Raw genomic sequence first — 17,048 nt, 5'->3', positions numbered from 1 at the left:
CAGTGTCCATACAAATGTTTCATAATTTGAAGCAGAAAATGTGATTTTAACAGTTATAGGTGCCCTTTTATAAAACTGCAGTAAGTACTAATACATGCTTACCGCAGCAAAAAATAGCTTACCGCTGGGCGCACTCACCTCACAGTAATTTTAGGATGTATGCATTCTATCCCTGTGCTAAAAAATTAAATTTATTTTTTAGCACTGGGGATGGACATATTCTGCTCTAATCGGTTAGTGCAGCTACGTTACCATGCGCTAACCAATTAGCGGATGCTTAACACATGAGCCTTTACCACCTACATAATGCATGGCAATAGCGGCTCAAGTGCCAATGGCTACACACTAATGGCAAAATTAGTGTGTGGCCATTCATAAGGAAAATAGAAATATCGGCCATTTTAGCCCAGTGGTAAAAATGGCCTCAGCGAGCAGGAATCACCTGTGAAAGACCACGCTAAGGCCACTTTTTACCGTTATTTGGTAAAAGGGCTCCATAATTTGGTGTGCACATCAGAATTTGCTCACTTTATTACCCGCAGTCACACTGCATAAGGATCATACCATTTTAGACAACAGGGGAACAAAAAATAATTATGTACACAATTGGAACGGTAAATTCCTACAATGAAGGTAACTTGATTATCCTTTCAACAAAAAGCTTAGCTGCGCCCCCCCGCCACCTCGATGGACCTCCCCGGGCCTAGCACACCCTGGTGGTCTAGTGGCCTTTTCAGGGGCAGGAAAGAACCCCACTCTTTCCTGCCTGCTGATGCCGCTTCTCTGGCTGGTGTCACCACTTCTCTAAAATGGCCACTTTCAAGCAATAATCTCATGAGACTATTGCAGGAAGGCTCAGCGACCATTTGGAAAAAATGGTAGCACTGGCCCAGAACAGTGGCAGCAGGCAGGAAAGAGTGGGGTTATTTTCTGCCCCAAAGAGGTATTCCTGATGCAGCTCCTTCTTCTTCTACCTCACAGGTGAATGCAGGGACGACTGGAAAAAAAAACTATGGATGGTGTGTAGGTGCAGGGAGGGAGGGAGGGAGGGAGGGAGGGGCTGTAAAAAAGATAGAGGGAAAAAGAGTGGGCTGTAGAAAACGTTGAGGGAGGGAGGGATGGGGCTGTAAAAAAGGGGAGGAAGGGAGGTGAGATGTAAACAAAGAGAAGGGGAGGGGCTGTATGAAAAGGTGGAGAGAGGAAGGAGGCTGTAAAAAAAGGTGAATGCTATATATGGGTGCATGGAGGGAGGGGGTCGGTAAAAAAGTGGATACTATGTGTGGGTGCAGGTGGGGAGGCTGTAAAAAAGGTGGATGCTATGTGTGGGTGCAGGAAGGGAGGGGGGCTGTAAAAAAGGTGGATATTATGTGTGAGTGAAGGGAGGGAAGCTTTAAATGTGTTTCCACTCAATGTGGAAACTCAAAAGAGTTAAACCTTTCTTCCCTAGGGGAATCTTTCGTAATCTAGTACAATCAATGGTACCGAGTCACTTAGACTATTGCAATGGTCTTCTTGCTGGCTGTAAAGAACAAATCATTAAAAAACTTCAAACTGCCCAAAACACCGCAGCCAGACTTATATTTGGAAAAACAAAATACGAAAGTGCTAAGCCCCTAAGAGAAAACTTACACTGGCTTCCTCTTAAAGAACGTATAACTTTCAAAATATGCACTCTGGTACATAAAATAATTCACGGTGATGCCCCGACCTACATGTTTGACCTCATTGACCTACCACCCAGGAATGCTAAAAGATCAGCACGCACATTCCTAAATCTTCATTTCCCCACCTGTTAAGGTCTAAAATATAGAGTAATACATGCGTCCAGCTTTCCATACTTGAGTTTGCAAATGTGGAATGCTTTACCACTTGACCTGAAAATAATTCACAACCTAATTAACTCCCGTAAAGCACTGAAAACACATCTCTTTAACATGACATACCATAAAGTCTCATAATTGGAACTTTAATTCTTCATCATTTACTTAACAGTTGGATTACTTTCTCCCTATTTAGTACTGCCTAATTTATCATGTAATTCATGTTCAATATGTGATACCAATTGCATATTCTCCCCTTTTTTTTACCTGATTGTTCATTATATCATCCATGTTTCTATATATATTACCAATTGTATCTGTACTTTGACATGGCATAAGTCATGACGAAAATTGTAAGCCAGATTGAGCCTGCAAATAGGTGGGAAAATGTGGGATATAAATGCAATAAATAAATAAATAAATAAATAAATAAAAGAGGTGGATGTTATGTGTGGGTGAAGGGAGGGGAACAGGAGGAGGGCTGTAAAAAAGGTGGATGCTATGTGTGGGGGGAGGGCAGGGGCTGTAAAAAGGTAGATTCTATGGGTGGTGGGAAAATATAGATGGTTTTTATATACAGGGAGGGGGATGTAACTATGACAAACTTGCAAAATTTGCAAATTTTGTGCACAGAATTTTGCAGTATTTGCAAATTTTGTATGTAGAATCTTGAATTATTCTGCGCAGAACTTTGATTTTATTGGTGGCAGAAATAACAGTTTAAAACATAGTAGCCCCCCTCTCACCAACTATTTTCAACCTAATGATGATCCCCTTGGCAAAACTTCTATCAAACCATAACCTTAACCCATACATATACGCCAATGATGTAACGATATATATTCCTTTCAAACAAGCCATTAAAGAAATCTCCAACGAAATCAACCAAAGTCTACACATCATGAACACCTGGGCAGATGCATTCCGACTGAAACTGAACGCAGAAAAAATTCAATGCCTCATACTTACCTCCCAATACAACACGAATAAATTTATCGCTATTAACACACCTAAACTAAACCTGCCAATCTCAGAAACTTTAAAAATCCTTGGAGTCACTATTGACCGCCACCTAACACTTGAGACTCACGCGAACAACACAACCAAAAAGATGTTCTACTCCATGTGGAAACTGAAAAGAATAAGACCATTCTTTCCAAGATCTGTCTTCCGCAGCCTAGTGCAATCACTCGTACTCAGTCATCTGGACTACTGCAACTCACTATACGCAGGCTGCAAGGAGCAAATACTGAGGAAACTTCAAACAGCCCAGAATACAGCAGACAGACTCATCTTCGGAAAACCAAAATACGAAAGTGCAAAACCCTTACGTGAGAAACTACACTGGCTCCCACTCAAGGAACGTATCACTTTTAAAGTATGCACCTTAGTTCACAAAATCATTCACGGTGAAGCCCCTGCATATATGTCTAATTTAATAGACCTGCCACCCAGAAATGCTAAAAGATCATCCCGAACTTTCCTCAATCTCCACTTCCCTAATTGCAAAGGCATAAAATACAAAGTACTGCACGCATCAACCTTCTCTTATATGAGCACGCAATTCTGGAATACACTACCACGCAACCTGAAAACGATCTACGAATTAACCGACTTCCGCAAACTATTGAAGACTCATCTCTTTGAGAAAATTTATCGCAAGGATCAAAACACATGGTCCATACACACTAATAAAAATACATCAATACACTCTCTTCTGAATTCTCTTTCCCCGTATATTCACCACACTTAGAACAATAGCAAGAGAACATTCGGGTTTAACAATTTTATCTGTGGGTAGGGTTTTATCGCCCTATCATTTTCCCATTGTTACATTCCATTGTTCTATTCCCCTAATGATATTTTGACTTTGACTTTGTCTTCCCATAACTCTTCACAATGTAACCCATAATCGTACTGTAACAAATTGTATTTACATCATTCACAATGTATTGTAAGCCATACTGAGCCCACAAATAGGTGGGAAAATGTGGGATACAAATGCAATAAATAAATAAATAAATAAATAGCCAGTTTTCCTGGATCACACTGTCTTTTCATGATAACTAGTAGAAATGTCTATTAAAAATGATGGATGAAAAGGACATCCACAAGCATGTTTCTCCCCACTCGGACTCCAACATTCTATCCTCTTCCTTTTCCAGTCCAATCTCGGCACTCCCTTTTGTCCTCCCTAGCCTGACCGAACTGCACCACTCAGTGCCGGCTAAAGCACTTTCCTCCATTGCTTTGGGCTTGTTGTCAGAGCTGATGTTTTATCTTGGTTCTCAGGGACTGATGCAGAAAGACATGTGGCAGAGCTGATTCGGTGCGTCAGTTCTGCCATAAAATTAAAGTGAAAAACTTCAACTGCTATGCTGTAACCAATGAACATACAAATTACTGCTGCATTAAAAATGCAACAGTAATCCACAGCTCATGGCCAAATGTCACCTTTCATGACAGAAAACGTGACATTACAAAAAAAAAAAAAAAAAAAACCAATAAGTCTGCATCTCTCCCCCATGTCCCAAAAAACCAAACCCCAACTTAAAACATATCCTTGATGTCTAGTGCACCCCCTCCCTCTTCCTACAACCCTGTCCAGTCCACCCACTCTTCCCTCCTTCCCCTGACCCTTTACTGTAAAACAATACAAACAAAAAGCCCAAAACCTTTCCTTGGTGTCTAGTGCACCTCCAACTCCCGATCCATCCCCTAAGACACCCCTCCCCTCACACTTCATACCTTAAAGGAGGCAGGAGTGATGCCTACTCACTCTTGTCTCTGGCACCGCTATCTTGAAAAATGGCAGCTCATCCCAGAATGCACTAGATGGGGTCAGTCTGCCACATAAGAGGATTTTTTCATTATTTGGTAACTGGGCATCATGCAGGGCTGGGCACTGCCATTTTTCACGATAGCAGTGCTGGAGGCAGAGGCATCACTCCTGCCTTCTTTAAGATATGAATTAGGAGGAAGGGGGCCTGGGAGACAGTATATCAAATTATTAAATCAAATCAAGGAATTTTATTTTTTTACCGTCATCTGGGGAGGGATGGAAGGGTGGGGGGGTGGACAAAACATCTGGAAAAGGTGTTTGTCTTTTGAGTCGGGGTTGGGATCATGTTGGAGGGGAGAGGGGTGAGGTGCCCTAGATTTTAGGGATGCGGTTTATGCAGATTACCATGACTTTTTTTTCAATGGCATCTTTCCTGATAGGAAAACTATTGGGACAGAGGGCTCAGGTTGGGTTGTGTTGCCCTGGACCTGGTGAAAGATTTCTTCTGGTAATTGCACCATTTCAATGCACTGTGCAGCTAAATCTTCTACACAAATTAATACCCATGCCTAACCCCTCTCTGCATTGCTACTTAGGCTCTCAGTAGTTTCTACATTGGCCCCTCAGCTTGCTGGTAGGGAGGGATTTGCAGGGTGGGCGCTGATTACAATGCGTGAGACAGAACGGGTGTAGTAGAATAGGTTTGCATGACAGAATAGAAGTGAAAAAAATTATTTTATTTACTTTGACATTTTTGGCCCAAAAGAATATCAAACAATGCTAGGATCAGAATGAGACAAGGTGAAGAAGTTGAAAAGAAAAAGTGTGAGAGAAAGATGACTTTCTCAGTGTCACTGACAGAGTGATAGAGAATCTTCTAGCAAGTAATATACATAGTATAGTTTGTGGATTTTAGGCCACCTTTTCAAATAATGCTCAAGGCACTTACAGCATTATTGTCCCAGGAACAAAAACCTAGATGGTGAACCCACTAAGGACAGAAAAAGTACTGCACCTGTATATAATATGTCAACTGCTTTGGATGTACCACAGAAAGGCAGTATAGCAAATCCATGACCCATTACCATTATTATAATTCAGGTCCTTGCCCAAAAGACCTTACAATCTAAAGGATAGATTTATTGAAGTGTGCTACCACATTAGTGTGTTCAAATACCATTAATGCATGGTATTAGTAAATAGGGCCAACTGAATAAAATCCATATTAATGTTCGTTATTGCCTTTAGTATATTTAGCTTTAAGTGTGTCTCTGAGGCAACAGGAGATAAAACAGCTTTCCTAAGGTGAGACACAGAACTGGGATTTAATTCCTGGTTTTTGTGGTTTTCAGCCCATTACTCAAACAAAAAACCATTCCTTTTCCCATGCAGAGTCAGAATCAGCTCACTTTATTACCCTCACTCACAGCTCTAGGGATCATATTATTTTAAGAAGAGATGCCTACATTTAGGCACAGATACTTACACCAAGGTTTCAGTAGTATAAATGGCCGCACCTAAATGAATGTTCATTCCCTGGCCCTATGCGCTATTCTATACCCTGTGCCTAACTGTAGCCACGTTATATAGAATAGTGCTAGGCGCGTTAATCAGACTAGATTTTAGATGCTGTTTACAAAATCTGGCCCTAACTGCCTAAAACAGAGTTAATGCAAGAACACTTACTGCTAAATAGAAGGCACTAACCCCCCCCTCCAATATTCAGCGTTATTTAATCAGTCAGCAACAGCCGCTGACCGCTTAAATAGCGTTTAACCAGTTAACTGCCAATATTCAGCGGGAGATAACCAGTTGTCTCTGATATGTATTCGTGGTTAGCGCATATCAGCTAACGGCTTTATCGAGTGATACAGCTGATTAGCGCCGATACTCAGCGCTGGGTTAAATGGTTAAATAGGACCACATAAATAGCAATCCTATCTTTAACCACTAGGAACTTAACCAGTTAGCGCTGAATAGCATATTAACTGGTTAAGTTCCGGTGGCCAAAAATGAGCCTGGAAATTCAACGCCGATCACCAGATACAACGCAGCATTGAATTTCCGGGTTCAGTGCCAGCAGCGGGCCTTAACCGTACTGCCCGCTGCTGGCTGAACATCGGCCCCTACGTGCTTCTGTGTTAATTGAGAGTAGGTACTGCACATTAATCCGAATGTTAACAAATGACCTGCAATAAAAGTTAGTAAAGATGCCCCTTCTTGATGTAGCAATAGTTTGGGGCTTGCTGCGTGTTAAAATTGCATGATACAGTGTGTTCAGCCCATAACTTAATGCCTTTCAGTAGAAGGGTCCCAAAATCATATGTATTCATATCAAGATGTTTTATTAATTAGGCATATGCGATGAGAATTTGAAAATTAAAACCAGTAACCTGAACAGTTGTATGAAGAAATGCTACAGCATATAAGAGTGGCTTCCACTGCGGCATGTTACTGATTTCCAGCTGTTCCTGGGTAATGCCAGAATATGTACGCTTTAGTCCAGCTTTCACACCTACAGCAACAAAAACAATACAGAATAATGTGGAATAGTCTTAGCGTGGCCTTTAAGAATACAGTACATCACACCAAATGCAGCAATACACAAACGATAACCACATCAGGCTCGAAGACTGCACTGTGCCACACGTCTGTCATTCATGGCATCTATTTTGACAGCAAATGTACCCCCCTTTTTACTAAGCCTCTGTACCGGCTGCCATGCGGCAATGCCAACACAGCTCATTCAAAGTGAATGGGTTGTGTCGGCATTAGCGCACGGCAGCCGCTAACATGGCTTAGTAAACAGAGGAGTTAGAGCGTAGGGTAAAAGGGCTGCTCATTTTTTTTTTGTTTCCTTTATGCATGTAACTGTTTTGTGTGAATAAATTTACCAGTCAATATTCAAAAGCACTTATCTGGTTAGCAGGTGCCGTTGACCACATATGTGCCGGCAAGAATGATAGTCAGTAGCAGAAACCTAAAACTGCAGCTGAATAATCCATCTAACCAGACAGTGCTGGGGTGGTATGTGGGCGGAGCCAGAGGTTATCTGGTTAGCAGTGGTATTGAGACTGCTACCTGAATAGCTAACTGGATAAAGTTAGGCTAGCAAAAAGGCTGCCCAATTTTATCTAGTTAAAGGTCTCAATATTGTCACTAACCGGATAGCTCTGCCGCTCAGCACTGATTCCTGGATATTCAGTGCCAGCCAGTATTCAGTCAGTAGCACCGACTATCTGGTGTTTTCTTATGCCCAGCAGCTAATGTTTTAAAAAAGCTCTGACCATCACGGGCTTAATATTGACTACTTAACTTTTACACGCATAGGTCTAAGTTATGTGCTCAAAAATGAATTTATGTATGTAAAATCAAATATATGCAAATAGTAAAGAGAGATGAGATAAATGGAATATATTAATGAAAAAAATTAATTAAATGGAAAAATTAATTCAGCAGTGGTGCATGCTGTAGACCAGAGGTTTTAAACCCAGTCTTCAGGGCACATCCAACCAGTCGGGGATTTCAGGATATCGTCATTGAACTGAATGGGGATATCCTGAAAACTCCGACTGGCTGGGTATGCCCTGAGAACTGGGTTAAAACCTCTGCTTGTATACCAACAGACTTCTGAATATTCAAATCTATTATTGTTCCACCATTATTCACAATTAATTGGTAGTTTTGATCCCTGTGGTGAAGTTTCTGTCTCACACCTGCTCTGCAGCATACACATCCTTTGTATCAAACGGTAGGGTTCATGAATGCAGGATCTAGGAGCAGGAGATGAAATTCAGATGTTGCAATCAGAAATGATGTAATGAGTAGCCAACTTCATGCACATGAAATTAATGTCATTCTTTCTTCAGTGGTCAAAAAAATGCTTTTGCGCTTTGTGATTTGCAACCTTACAAAGGTCATGTGACAGTGTTGTAGTTTGGCTTCCTGATCCATGATGGGAACCACAAAAAAAATCAAACTATCTGGAAGTTAGGCAATCGCCTAACTACCAAATTACTTAGTTTTGACTTTCCTATATAAATAACATGTACCCTAGTTTGAGTACCATGTTATTAGTGCAGTAACCCAGTTTAGCTGGTGCCCAGGCAGCTGCCTAGGCATGGTATTGTATTCCTGTGTATTATATTATTTTAGCTAACTTTAGTATAATAGTAAACTGCATATCTTTGTTAAAACCTGAATTGCATTGTCAGAGTAAAAACTAGATTCCTCTCATTTCTTCCCAACTGTAAGGAAAGAGGACTCAACCAGAAAACAGTTGTTCCCTACATGTTCAGGGATTTCACTATTGGCCAATAGCAAGCCTGAGGTGGCCAGGGCTGAGGTATATCCTTGAGTGCCTTTATTTATTTTGGCGCCCTTTTTCTTTTGCCTCTTTTCCCTGACTCTCTGCCTTCTCAATTATTGCATTAACATATCTTTGCTGGGGCTGCTGATCTTTTTCTGATGAAAACAAAGCTCTGCAGCTAGGCAAAGCTCTGAAGATGGACAGGAAGGATTGTTGGATTTGCTGTTCTTATATGTTCCTGTAATCCTTGGTTCCTGGCAGCTGAGTTTACACCACATCTATATGCTGAGATTCTTCAGTATGCAAATAAAAGTTAAGTTGTTTTATTATCTATAATAACTGTCTCGAGTGTTATCTGCACATGTCTCTGGGAAACCTAAAGAACTGTAATAGCCTTGGAGGGGCAGTATAGATTGCGAGCAGTGAAGAGCTTACAGCGGGCTGCCTCATTACCTGGATTGGGCAGGCAGGGTAGGCTGCAGCCGAGAGCTTGTAGTAGAGGCTGTCTAGTTGGCAGGCAGTAGAGACTGTGAATTAGTTGTACACAGAATTCACAGTATAGGCGGATGCCTAGGGGCTCACATCAAATTGTATCAGAAGTGGGGTTTCCCTAAAGATATCCTGCAGATAACACAGCTGTGCATGCTGTAGTGGATAGTGTTATAGAGTGTGAATTACTGTTTACATCTGGACTGATATTTGTAGAGATGTTTGATTTTAAATTAGGCACAAGGCAGCAGAGTAGAAAGAAACATAGGCTACCCAATGAGTTCCGCTCTGGGCCATGGACTCAGTAGCTGAACTTGTAGGGCAAGAGGCCAGCCCTACGTCCTGGCTGGAATTTGATGATGCAGTCACACCTGCATGTATAAAGCTGGCAGTAGAATCTTTAGATTTCCATAAACATGGAAAGGCAGAACGCAGTGCAGCTGGAGAAATATGCTGGTCTTTTCTCACTGCACCCTGTAGATTATATGATGCTGTTGCAGAACATGTAAATGTACTTTCTAAGGAAGTCTTGGAGCAGGCATTACAATGTTCACAAGACTTAGAAGATAAATGCACCACCCTCTTTGCCGCGTTGTAAACACAGGGCGTAGAGGAGGGAAGAAAAGTATAAGCAAGTGAGAGCTGTGAGTATTAGAGCTATTGTCAGAACCCCACTTGGGACCCACATGATTGGAAGGGAGATGTCACAGACTCAGTGAGAATGATTTTTTTTATTAAGTGAAGAGGAGATACAGGTAGACAGTTATGCAACCTGTAACACAATGCAAATCAAAGGGCCAAGTGGAGGAAAAGAAAAAGCAGACACTCACAATTAGGGATTTCATACAGGTCAAAATGTTAGACATTAATAAACAATTTAGGCAGAGGCCCAGGGAAGGAATGCTGAAATGGCTCCTATGTTTATGGGACGAAGGGGCTGATTCTGTACAAATCATCACAGCAGAGATGCAGCATCTAGGGTCTCTAGCCTTACATCCCACCTTGAGACAAACAATGAAACGATTACAAACACACGGAGCATGGTCTCTGGTTGAATGGATAACAGGGGCAGTGCAGCATGCTTGGGCAGACACTAGGGACATTAAGGAAGATAATACAGAATGGGAAACAGTGGCAGAGGGAATTCAACAATTGAGAGAAATGGGAATGCAAACTCAATGCCACACTCTTTCAGGGCCCTGACATTGTGCCATTTACCGCAGGCATGCAGATCCGAATAATTAAGCAAGCCCTGAACACTTGAAAGGCACACTCCTAAGTATGCTGGCTGGAACATTGGGAACAGCTGTTTTAGCCATCACAATCTTGCTAGGACAGCTGGAAGATATGGACGTCCCCCCCTAGCTTAGGCAAACACGTGCTGTTAGTAAGAATGGGCAGACAAAAGGAGAGGTAACACACATAACCAGATGGCAAATGTTCACTGATTTACTAAAATCAGGTGTTGCTAGAGAAGTGATTGACAAGTAGCCAACCACTGTGTTGTTAAAGCTTTGGAAAGAAAAATGCCAGACAACAGAGAAATAGGAGAAGGGGGAGAAAACAAAGCCCACTGCTCCCCTGGCAGAGGGGAATTAGACACAAAGCAGGTTATATTCTGATTTAGAGCAATGGCAGGACCCCTCCTCTACACAATGACAATTTGGCAGATCTCCTGTTTCAGGCCCAGATGCATCAACCATACGTAAAAAAATCTAAAACGTTAAAGTCCTTAACGAATTTGAAAAAACGAAGCATGCACCAAAAAAAACAAGTCGCACATGTTCGGTGCGGTATTGAAAAGTACAATGTGTCAAAGATTCGTAATCCCCATCAGTAATCGGCCCCTAAAGCATGCGCAGAGCAGCCAAGCGTTATGCTGGCTGCTCTGCGCATGCCACAAACGTCCAAAACAGCAACAACAAAATAACACAAACACATGGCTCCCTGCTTCCCCCTGCATCAATACAAAAATAAACATACATCAAAAAAGGATCTGGAGGGGGCAAAGGCGCTCGTCAGAAGCATCCAGTATGGACGGCCTTGCCCCCCCCCCCCCGAGGTCGCTGCTGCTCCCCGCATCCGCTCGTATAAAATAAAAAATTAAAACAAAACTAAAAAGTTTAGCAGCCCCGGTCCCCCTCCCTTCCTGTCTCTCTCTGTACTCCTTCTCCCATAGCTCCGCCTCCCGGCATCCTCCACCCCTGTGCCCCGCCCCCCCTGAGGTCATCGCCGCTGCTCCCCCACTCCACCGGACCCCCCCTCCGCCTTACCGGCCCGTGCAACGCCTCTCACCTCTGTGTGAAGGCGCTGCACGGCATGGAACAGATGATCGGCGATCACTGCTGCCTCTTCCAGCATCTCTCTGTTCTTCCTGGGCCCGCCCTCCTCTGATGTTAGTTATCATATATTGGTTCTTATACCCCACATTATCCAAACAAAGTTTGGGTCAATGTAGCTTACAGTGAACAGGTAAGATTACATAAAACAAGAGATAATATGGCTAGGGTAGATCACAATGTAACTAGGATAGATACATGGAGTGAACGGATTATGTAAAAACAATAGATAACCAACCTAGCTAGAATTGATACATGGAGTATTGTGAAGAAGAGGACCTGGGGGTAGATAAGATGGAAGTGGAAGAGGAAGAAGGGAGGCGGCTCACGAGCAGACATAGGCAGAACAGAGCCTTGCCTCCATTCCATCCCCAGAGAGCGAGAGAAGTAGTAATGCCCCCTAGAAAAGGGTGGAGGAAAAAGGACTACATTACCCAGCATCCCCCGAGAGAGAGCAGAGAAAGGTTCGTGACCCCTGTAAAATGGAGGAGAGGAAGAGACTACATTTCCCAGCAACCTCGGGGAAAAGCCTGGTACAGAGATTACCTTCCCCAGCAGGAACAGGGGGAGAACTCTAACAAGGAAAGGGTGGGGCCCCTGCAGGGTAATCAAGGGAAAGAGGAACAGCAGCAAAGTGGGTGGGACGGTGAGCCCATGGAGCATCAAGAAGCTGGGCAGAGAGAAAGAGAAGAGAGCGAGGAAGAGCCTATGGACCTCTCAGCCTGGGCTTAGGTAACAAAATAAGGGACCAGGTAAATTCATGGTATGGTAACTGGGCTACGAGAGGAAAGAGGAAAGGTCATGTGGGAGGATGGGTCAGTGCTTAGAGAGAGTGACCCAGATGGGTGGGGCCTTTTCATTTTCCAGAGCTCAGGCTGTGAATGAACTTTGAGTTTAAAGAGTTCTGGTTGAAGAGGGATGAGTGATTTTCCCGGAGTGGGCTGAGCCCAGCAGGAAGAAGGTGGAGTGTGAACTGTGGCTAAAAAGCCTAAAAGAAGCTGAAGGGGTTTGAGCTGTGTGCTGAAGCCTCAAGAACTGTGTTTGTTTGGTTTTTTGGAACTGCTTGCAGTGTTTTGGCCCCTCCCAAGGGAGAGGGGGGGGGGGGGGAGAAAGAAGACCCAGGGCTATAAAACTGTCTAAAAGGAGCCCAGCTGGGTGCTGGAAGCCTGGGAGTTAAAAGTTTTTTTTTTTTTTTTCCTGTGTTTGTATCCCTGAGAGGAACAACAGGGGGAATAGTGAGGTTTTTTTTTTAATTCAAGTATTGTGTCTTTTTGCACTGCTGGACTGTTGGATCCCAAGCAAAATAAAGAACTTGTTAAGTTTGCTTTGAAGTTGATTTCTTTGAGCCCTGCCCTGTGGACTGCAGTGAACCAGGAGGTTGGGCAGCAAGGGTGAAGGGGAGATCCCGAGGACCCTCAGGCGGAGGGGAGGATCATTTTCACAAGTGGTGGCAGTGGTGGGATCCACAGCGGACGTCCACGCAGAAGGCAGACGGACCCAAGGGGAGCCGAAGCCCGTCGAGGGGGCCAACGCTGAGAGCAGCGCAGACTCATCTCTGCTTCCGGTAAGCGCATACGGGAGCAGGGGTGGAGTGGAGGTGAGCGGGAAGTGGCCGCGGGGCACAGGTGTTAAGCTATTGCACTTGGAGAGTTTTTTTTTGTGCCCTCTTTGTAGGTGACGGCAGTAGCACCCACGATGGATCCTAAGGAGGTTTTTGCCTGGATGACCCTGCAATTCCAAAAGCAGCAGGAATTGGCGGAAAAGATGATGGGGGACTCCTTGGCGGCTAATCGAGCCCAGCAACAGCTGGTGCTGGACATGTTCCAGGAGTTCCTGCAGAGGGGAGCACACGACCAGGGAGCCGTGAGTGGGGCAAGAGACTTGGACTTGACTGTTGAGGGGACAAGCATGGTAGGCCCTTATCACATGAACTAGCTCACCTGGGGTAAACTGTCGAAGCAGGACAATGTAGATGACTTTTTGTGTGCTTTCGAGAGGGTGGCGGTGGCCGCTAAATGGCCTCAAGAACAATGGGCCATTCGTCTAGCCCCCTCTCTATCAGGGGAGGCATTAGCGGCTTTCCGTGGACTATCGCCTATAGATGCAGGAAATTACCACAGGGTGAAAGAGGCCATCCGGGATAGGTATGGGCTTAGTGCCCAGGCCTATCGTAGGCAATTTAGGGCCCTAGCTTGGGGGAAAGGGGAGTCTCCCAAGGGCCTAGCCACAAAATTGATGGACCTAGCGAAGAAGTGGCTAGAGCCGGAGGGACGTACAGTGGAAGATATCCTACAGGAAATAGTGTTAGAACAATTCCTGCAGGCCCTACCCGAGGAGGTAAGGGTACTGGTGGTACGGCGGGGATGTACTACCCTAGAGGAAGCGGTGAGGAGCCTAGAATGCTGTTTAGAAGCCCAACACTGGGGTAAGGTAGGGAAAGACCAGGGGGGAGGGAAAGCCAGTGTTAGCTGTCCCGAGGGCCGGGTTCTTCCTTGCCTGACCAAAAAGGGAGGTCCAGGGGTAGGCCCTGTGCTGTCCCGGGCTAAAGGCCCTCCTCCTCAGGGAAGGGACATTAAGGGGGCAGGGCTGTCCAAAGAGCGCCGCTGCTATCAGTGTGGAGGGACGGGGCATTTTCAAAGCCAGTGTCCGGGTCGAGCGGGCTGGATCTCACGAGTCTCCCCCAGTGCCCAGTCTAGTTATACCCAGGAGGTAGGGGTGGAAGGCATCACCGTAAAGGCCCTGTTGGACTCCGGGGCAGATCAGTCTATGATGTCAAGAGCCCTGTGGGAGAAGATAAGAGGGACCAGAGTGCCTGATAGGGGGGCTTATGATGGGCAGGTTGTGATCCAATGTATCCATGGAGCCAGCACCCCGTACAGGTTGCACCAGGTGAGCATTATGGGTCCCACGGGGAAGATTAAGCTAGCCATAGCGATTTTGCCCAGGTTGCCCCAAGAGTTGATTTTGGGCAGGGATTGGCCCCCGTTCACAGATTGTATAGAGAATAAGAGGGTTATGGTGACCACTCGTGCGCAGGCCCGAGAGCGCCAGGCATCAGAGCCCAATCTAGACCAAATTTTCCCTTTTCAGGGGGAGGTGGTGGGGGAGCCCGGGAAGGCTCGCAAAGCGAGGGCAGACAGAAGGGCAGAGAAAAGGGAACGGAGAGAGGCCTTTGACCAGGGCGAGATGGAAGCTTATATACCCCAAGAAGTAGGCCGCCTTAAAGAGCAGTTCCCCCATTTCCCTAGGGAGCAGGAGTCGGACCCTACTCTAGAATATGCTTGGGAAAGTGCCCATAGGGAGGAGGGTAGCCAGGTCCCAAGATTTATAGTAGAAGAAGGGGTGCTGTATAGGGTGAGGCCCACCTGGGAGAATCCCGAAGGAGGGAAGCAGTTGGTGGTACCCCGAGCATTCAGGCCCCTGGTAATTCGCCTGGCCCACGATCATCCCCTGGGAGGGCATAAAGGGACACAGGCCACCTTGGAGCAGGTACTGGAGAGATTCTATTGGCCCGGGGTGTACAAGGAGGTGGAAGGGTACGGTAAATCATGTCCGAATTGCCAGAAGGTGGCTGATCGCCTACCCCCCCGGGCTCCCTTATGTCCTTTGCCCCGGGTGGGTCAGCCCATAACGCGTATAGCTATGGACATAATCGGCCCGGTTACTAAGTCAAAAAGGGGCCACAAGTATGTACTGGTAGTGATGGATGTCGCTACGCGCTTCCCTTGGGCCATTCCCCTAAGGAATATCTCGGCTAAGGTGATAGCGGCCGAAATAATTAAACTGTTTTGTGAGGTGGGGTTTCCCAGGGAGGTGCTGACAGACCGAGGATCTAACTTCATGTCCCGAATGTTACAACGGGTATGGGAGGCATTTCAGATACACCATGTGAGAACTTCAGCCTACCACCCCCAAACAAATGGGATGGTGGAGAGGTTTAACCGAACCCTTAAGGGGATGCTGAAGAGGGGCCTGGGAACCGAGTTAGAGAACTGGGATCAGCTGCTCCCCTTTGTACTGTATGCATGCCGAGAATCTATTCAGTCCTCCTTGGGGGTAGCACCATTTGAACTCTTGTTTGGCAGACCACCCAGGGGGATCCTAGATATTCTAAAGGAGCAGTGGGTGACCCCAGAGACAGAAGAAGAATCTGTAGGATCCTTCCTGCAGGACTTGAGAGGAAGGCTCGAACGACTAAGGGAATATTCGCAAGAGCATCTTAGACAGAGTCAGGCGAAGCAAAAGGAGTTTAAAGATGTCCTTACACCCTGTCCTGGGCAAACACACCTGTTGCAACATGAGATTGTAACAGAGGAGGGGAAGGTGGTTAGACAGAGGCCTTACAGGCTGTCCCCCCAAAAAAGGCAGGAGGTCATGCGGCAGGTTCAGGAGATGCTAGGCTTTGGGGTGATCGAAGAGTCCAATAGCCCCTGGTCAAGTCCGGTGGTGCTGGTGCCTAAACCAGATGGGTCATGGCGGTTCTGCATTGATTTTCGTCAGCTGAACACCATTTCGCAGACCGATGCCTACCCCATGCCCCATATCGATGAAGTTGATTTCTTTGAGCCCTGCCCTGTGGACTGCAGTGAACCAGTAGGTTGGGCAGCAAGGGTGAAGGGGAGATCCCGAGGACCCTCAGGCGGAGGGGAGGATCATTTTCACAGTATATGGAAAACATAGAGCAATGGGTAAAATTTCAAGCTAGGATAGGTGCATGAAGCAGTAAGTTGCAGTGTAGCTAGTGTATTAACTTTGTGGCAACTCAACGTTAACTCAACAAGGCAACATTTTGACACATTAATGGTAACGTGGAGGGGTATAATCGAATGGGGACGACCATCTCTAAGGGCGCCCATCTCTAAGGACGTCCCGGCGAAGGGGTGGGGAAACCCGTATTATCGAAACAAGATGGGCGTCCATCTTTCGTTTCAATAATACGGTCGAGGACGCCCAAATCTCAACATTTAGATCGACCTTAGAGATGGTCGACCTAAATGTTGAGATGGTCGACCATAGAGATAGTCATCCCCGGTTTTCGGCCATAATGGAAACCAAGAACGCCCATCTCAAAAATGACCAAATCCAAGGCATTTGGTCGTGGGAGGAGCCAGCATTCGTAGTGCACTGGTCCCCCTCACATGCCAGGACACCAACCGGGCACCCTGGGCGGGCACTGCAGTGGACTTCACAAATTGCTCCCAGGTGCATAGCTCCCTTACCTTTGGTGCTGAGCCCCCCAAACCCACTCCCCACAACTGTACACCACTACCATAGCCCTAAGGGGTGAAGGGGGGGCACCTAGACGTGGG

General features: G+C 45.6%; 1 protein-coding gene across 1 annotated transcript in view; it reads right to left on the bottom strand.

Annotated features, from left to right (window-relative positions):
* Nucleotides 1–17,048, bottom strand: part of LOC115471141 (dynein heavy chain 5, axonemal-like) — a 766,968-nt gene that overhangs the window by 117,049 nt on the left and 632,871 nt on the right. The window contains 1 exon segment of the mRNA XM_030204834.1: nt 6,996–7,117. Within this exon segment, the coding sequence (XP_030060694.1) occupies nt 6,996–7,117 (122 nt within the window).

The sequence above is a fragment of the Microcaecilia unicolor genome, chromosome 1, assembly GCF_901765095.1.
Source record: "Microcaecilia unicolor chromosome 1, aMicUni1.1, whole genome shotgun sequence".
Classification (NCBI taxonomy): Eukaryota; Metazoa; Chordata; class Amphibia; order Gymnophiona; family Siphonopidae; genus Microcaecilia; species Microcaecilia unicolor.
This window is presented reverse-complemented; position numbering and strand designations above follow the sequence as displayed.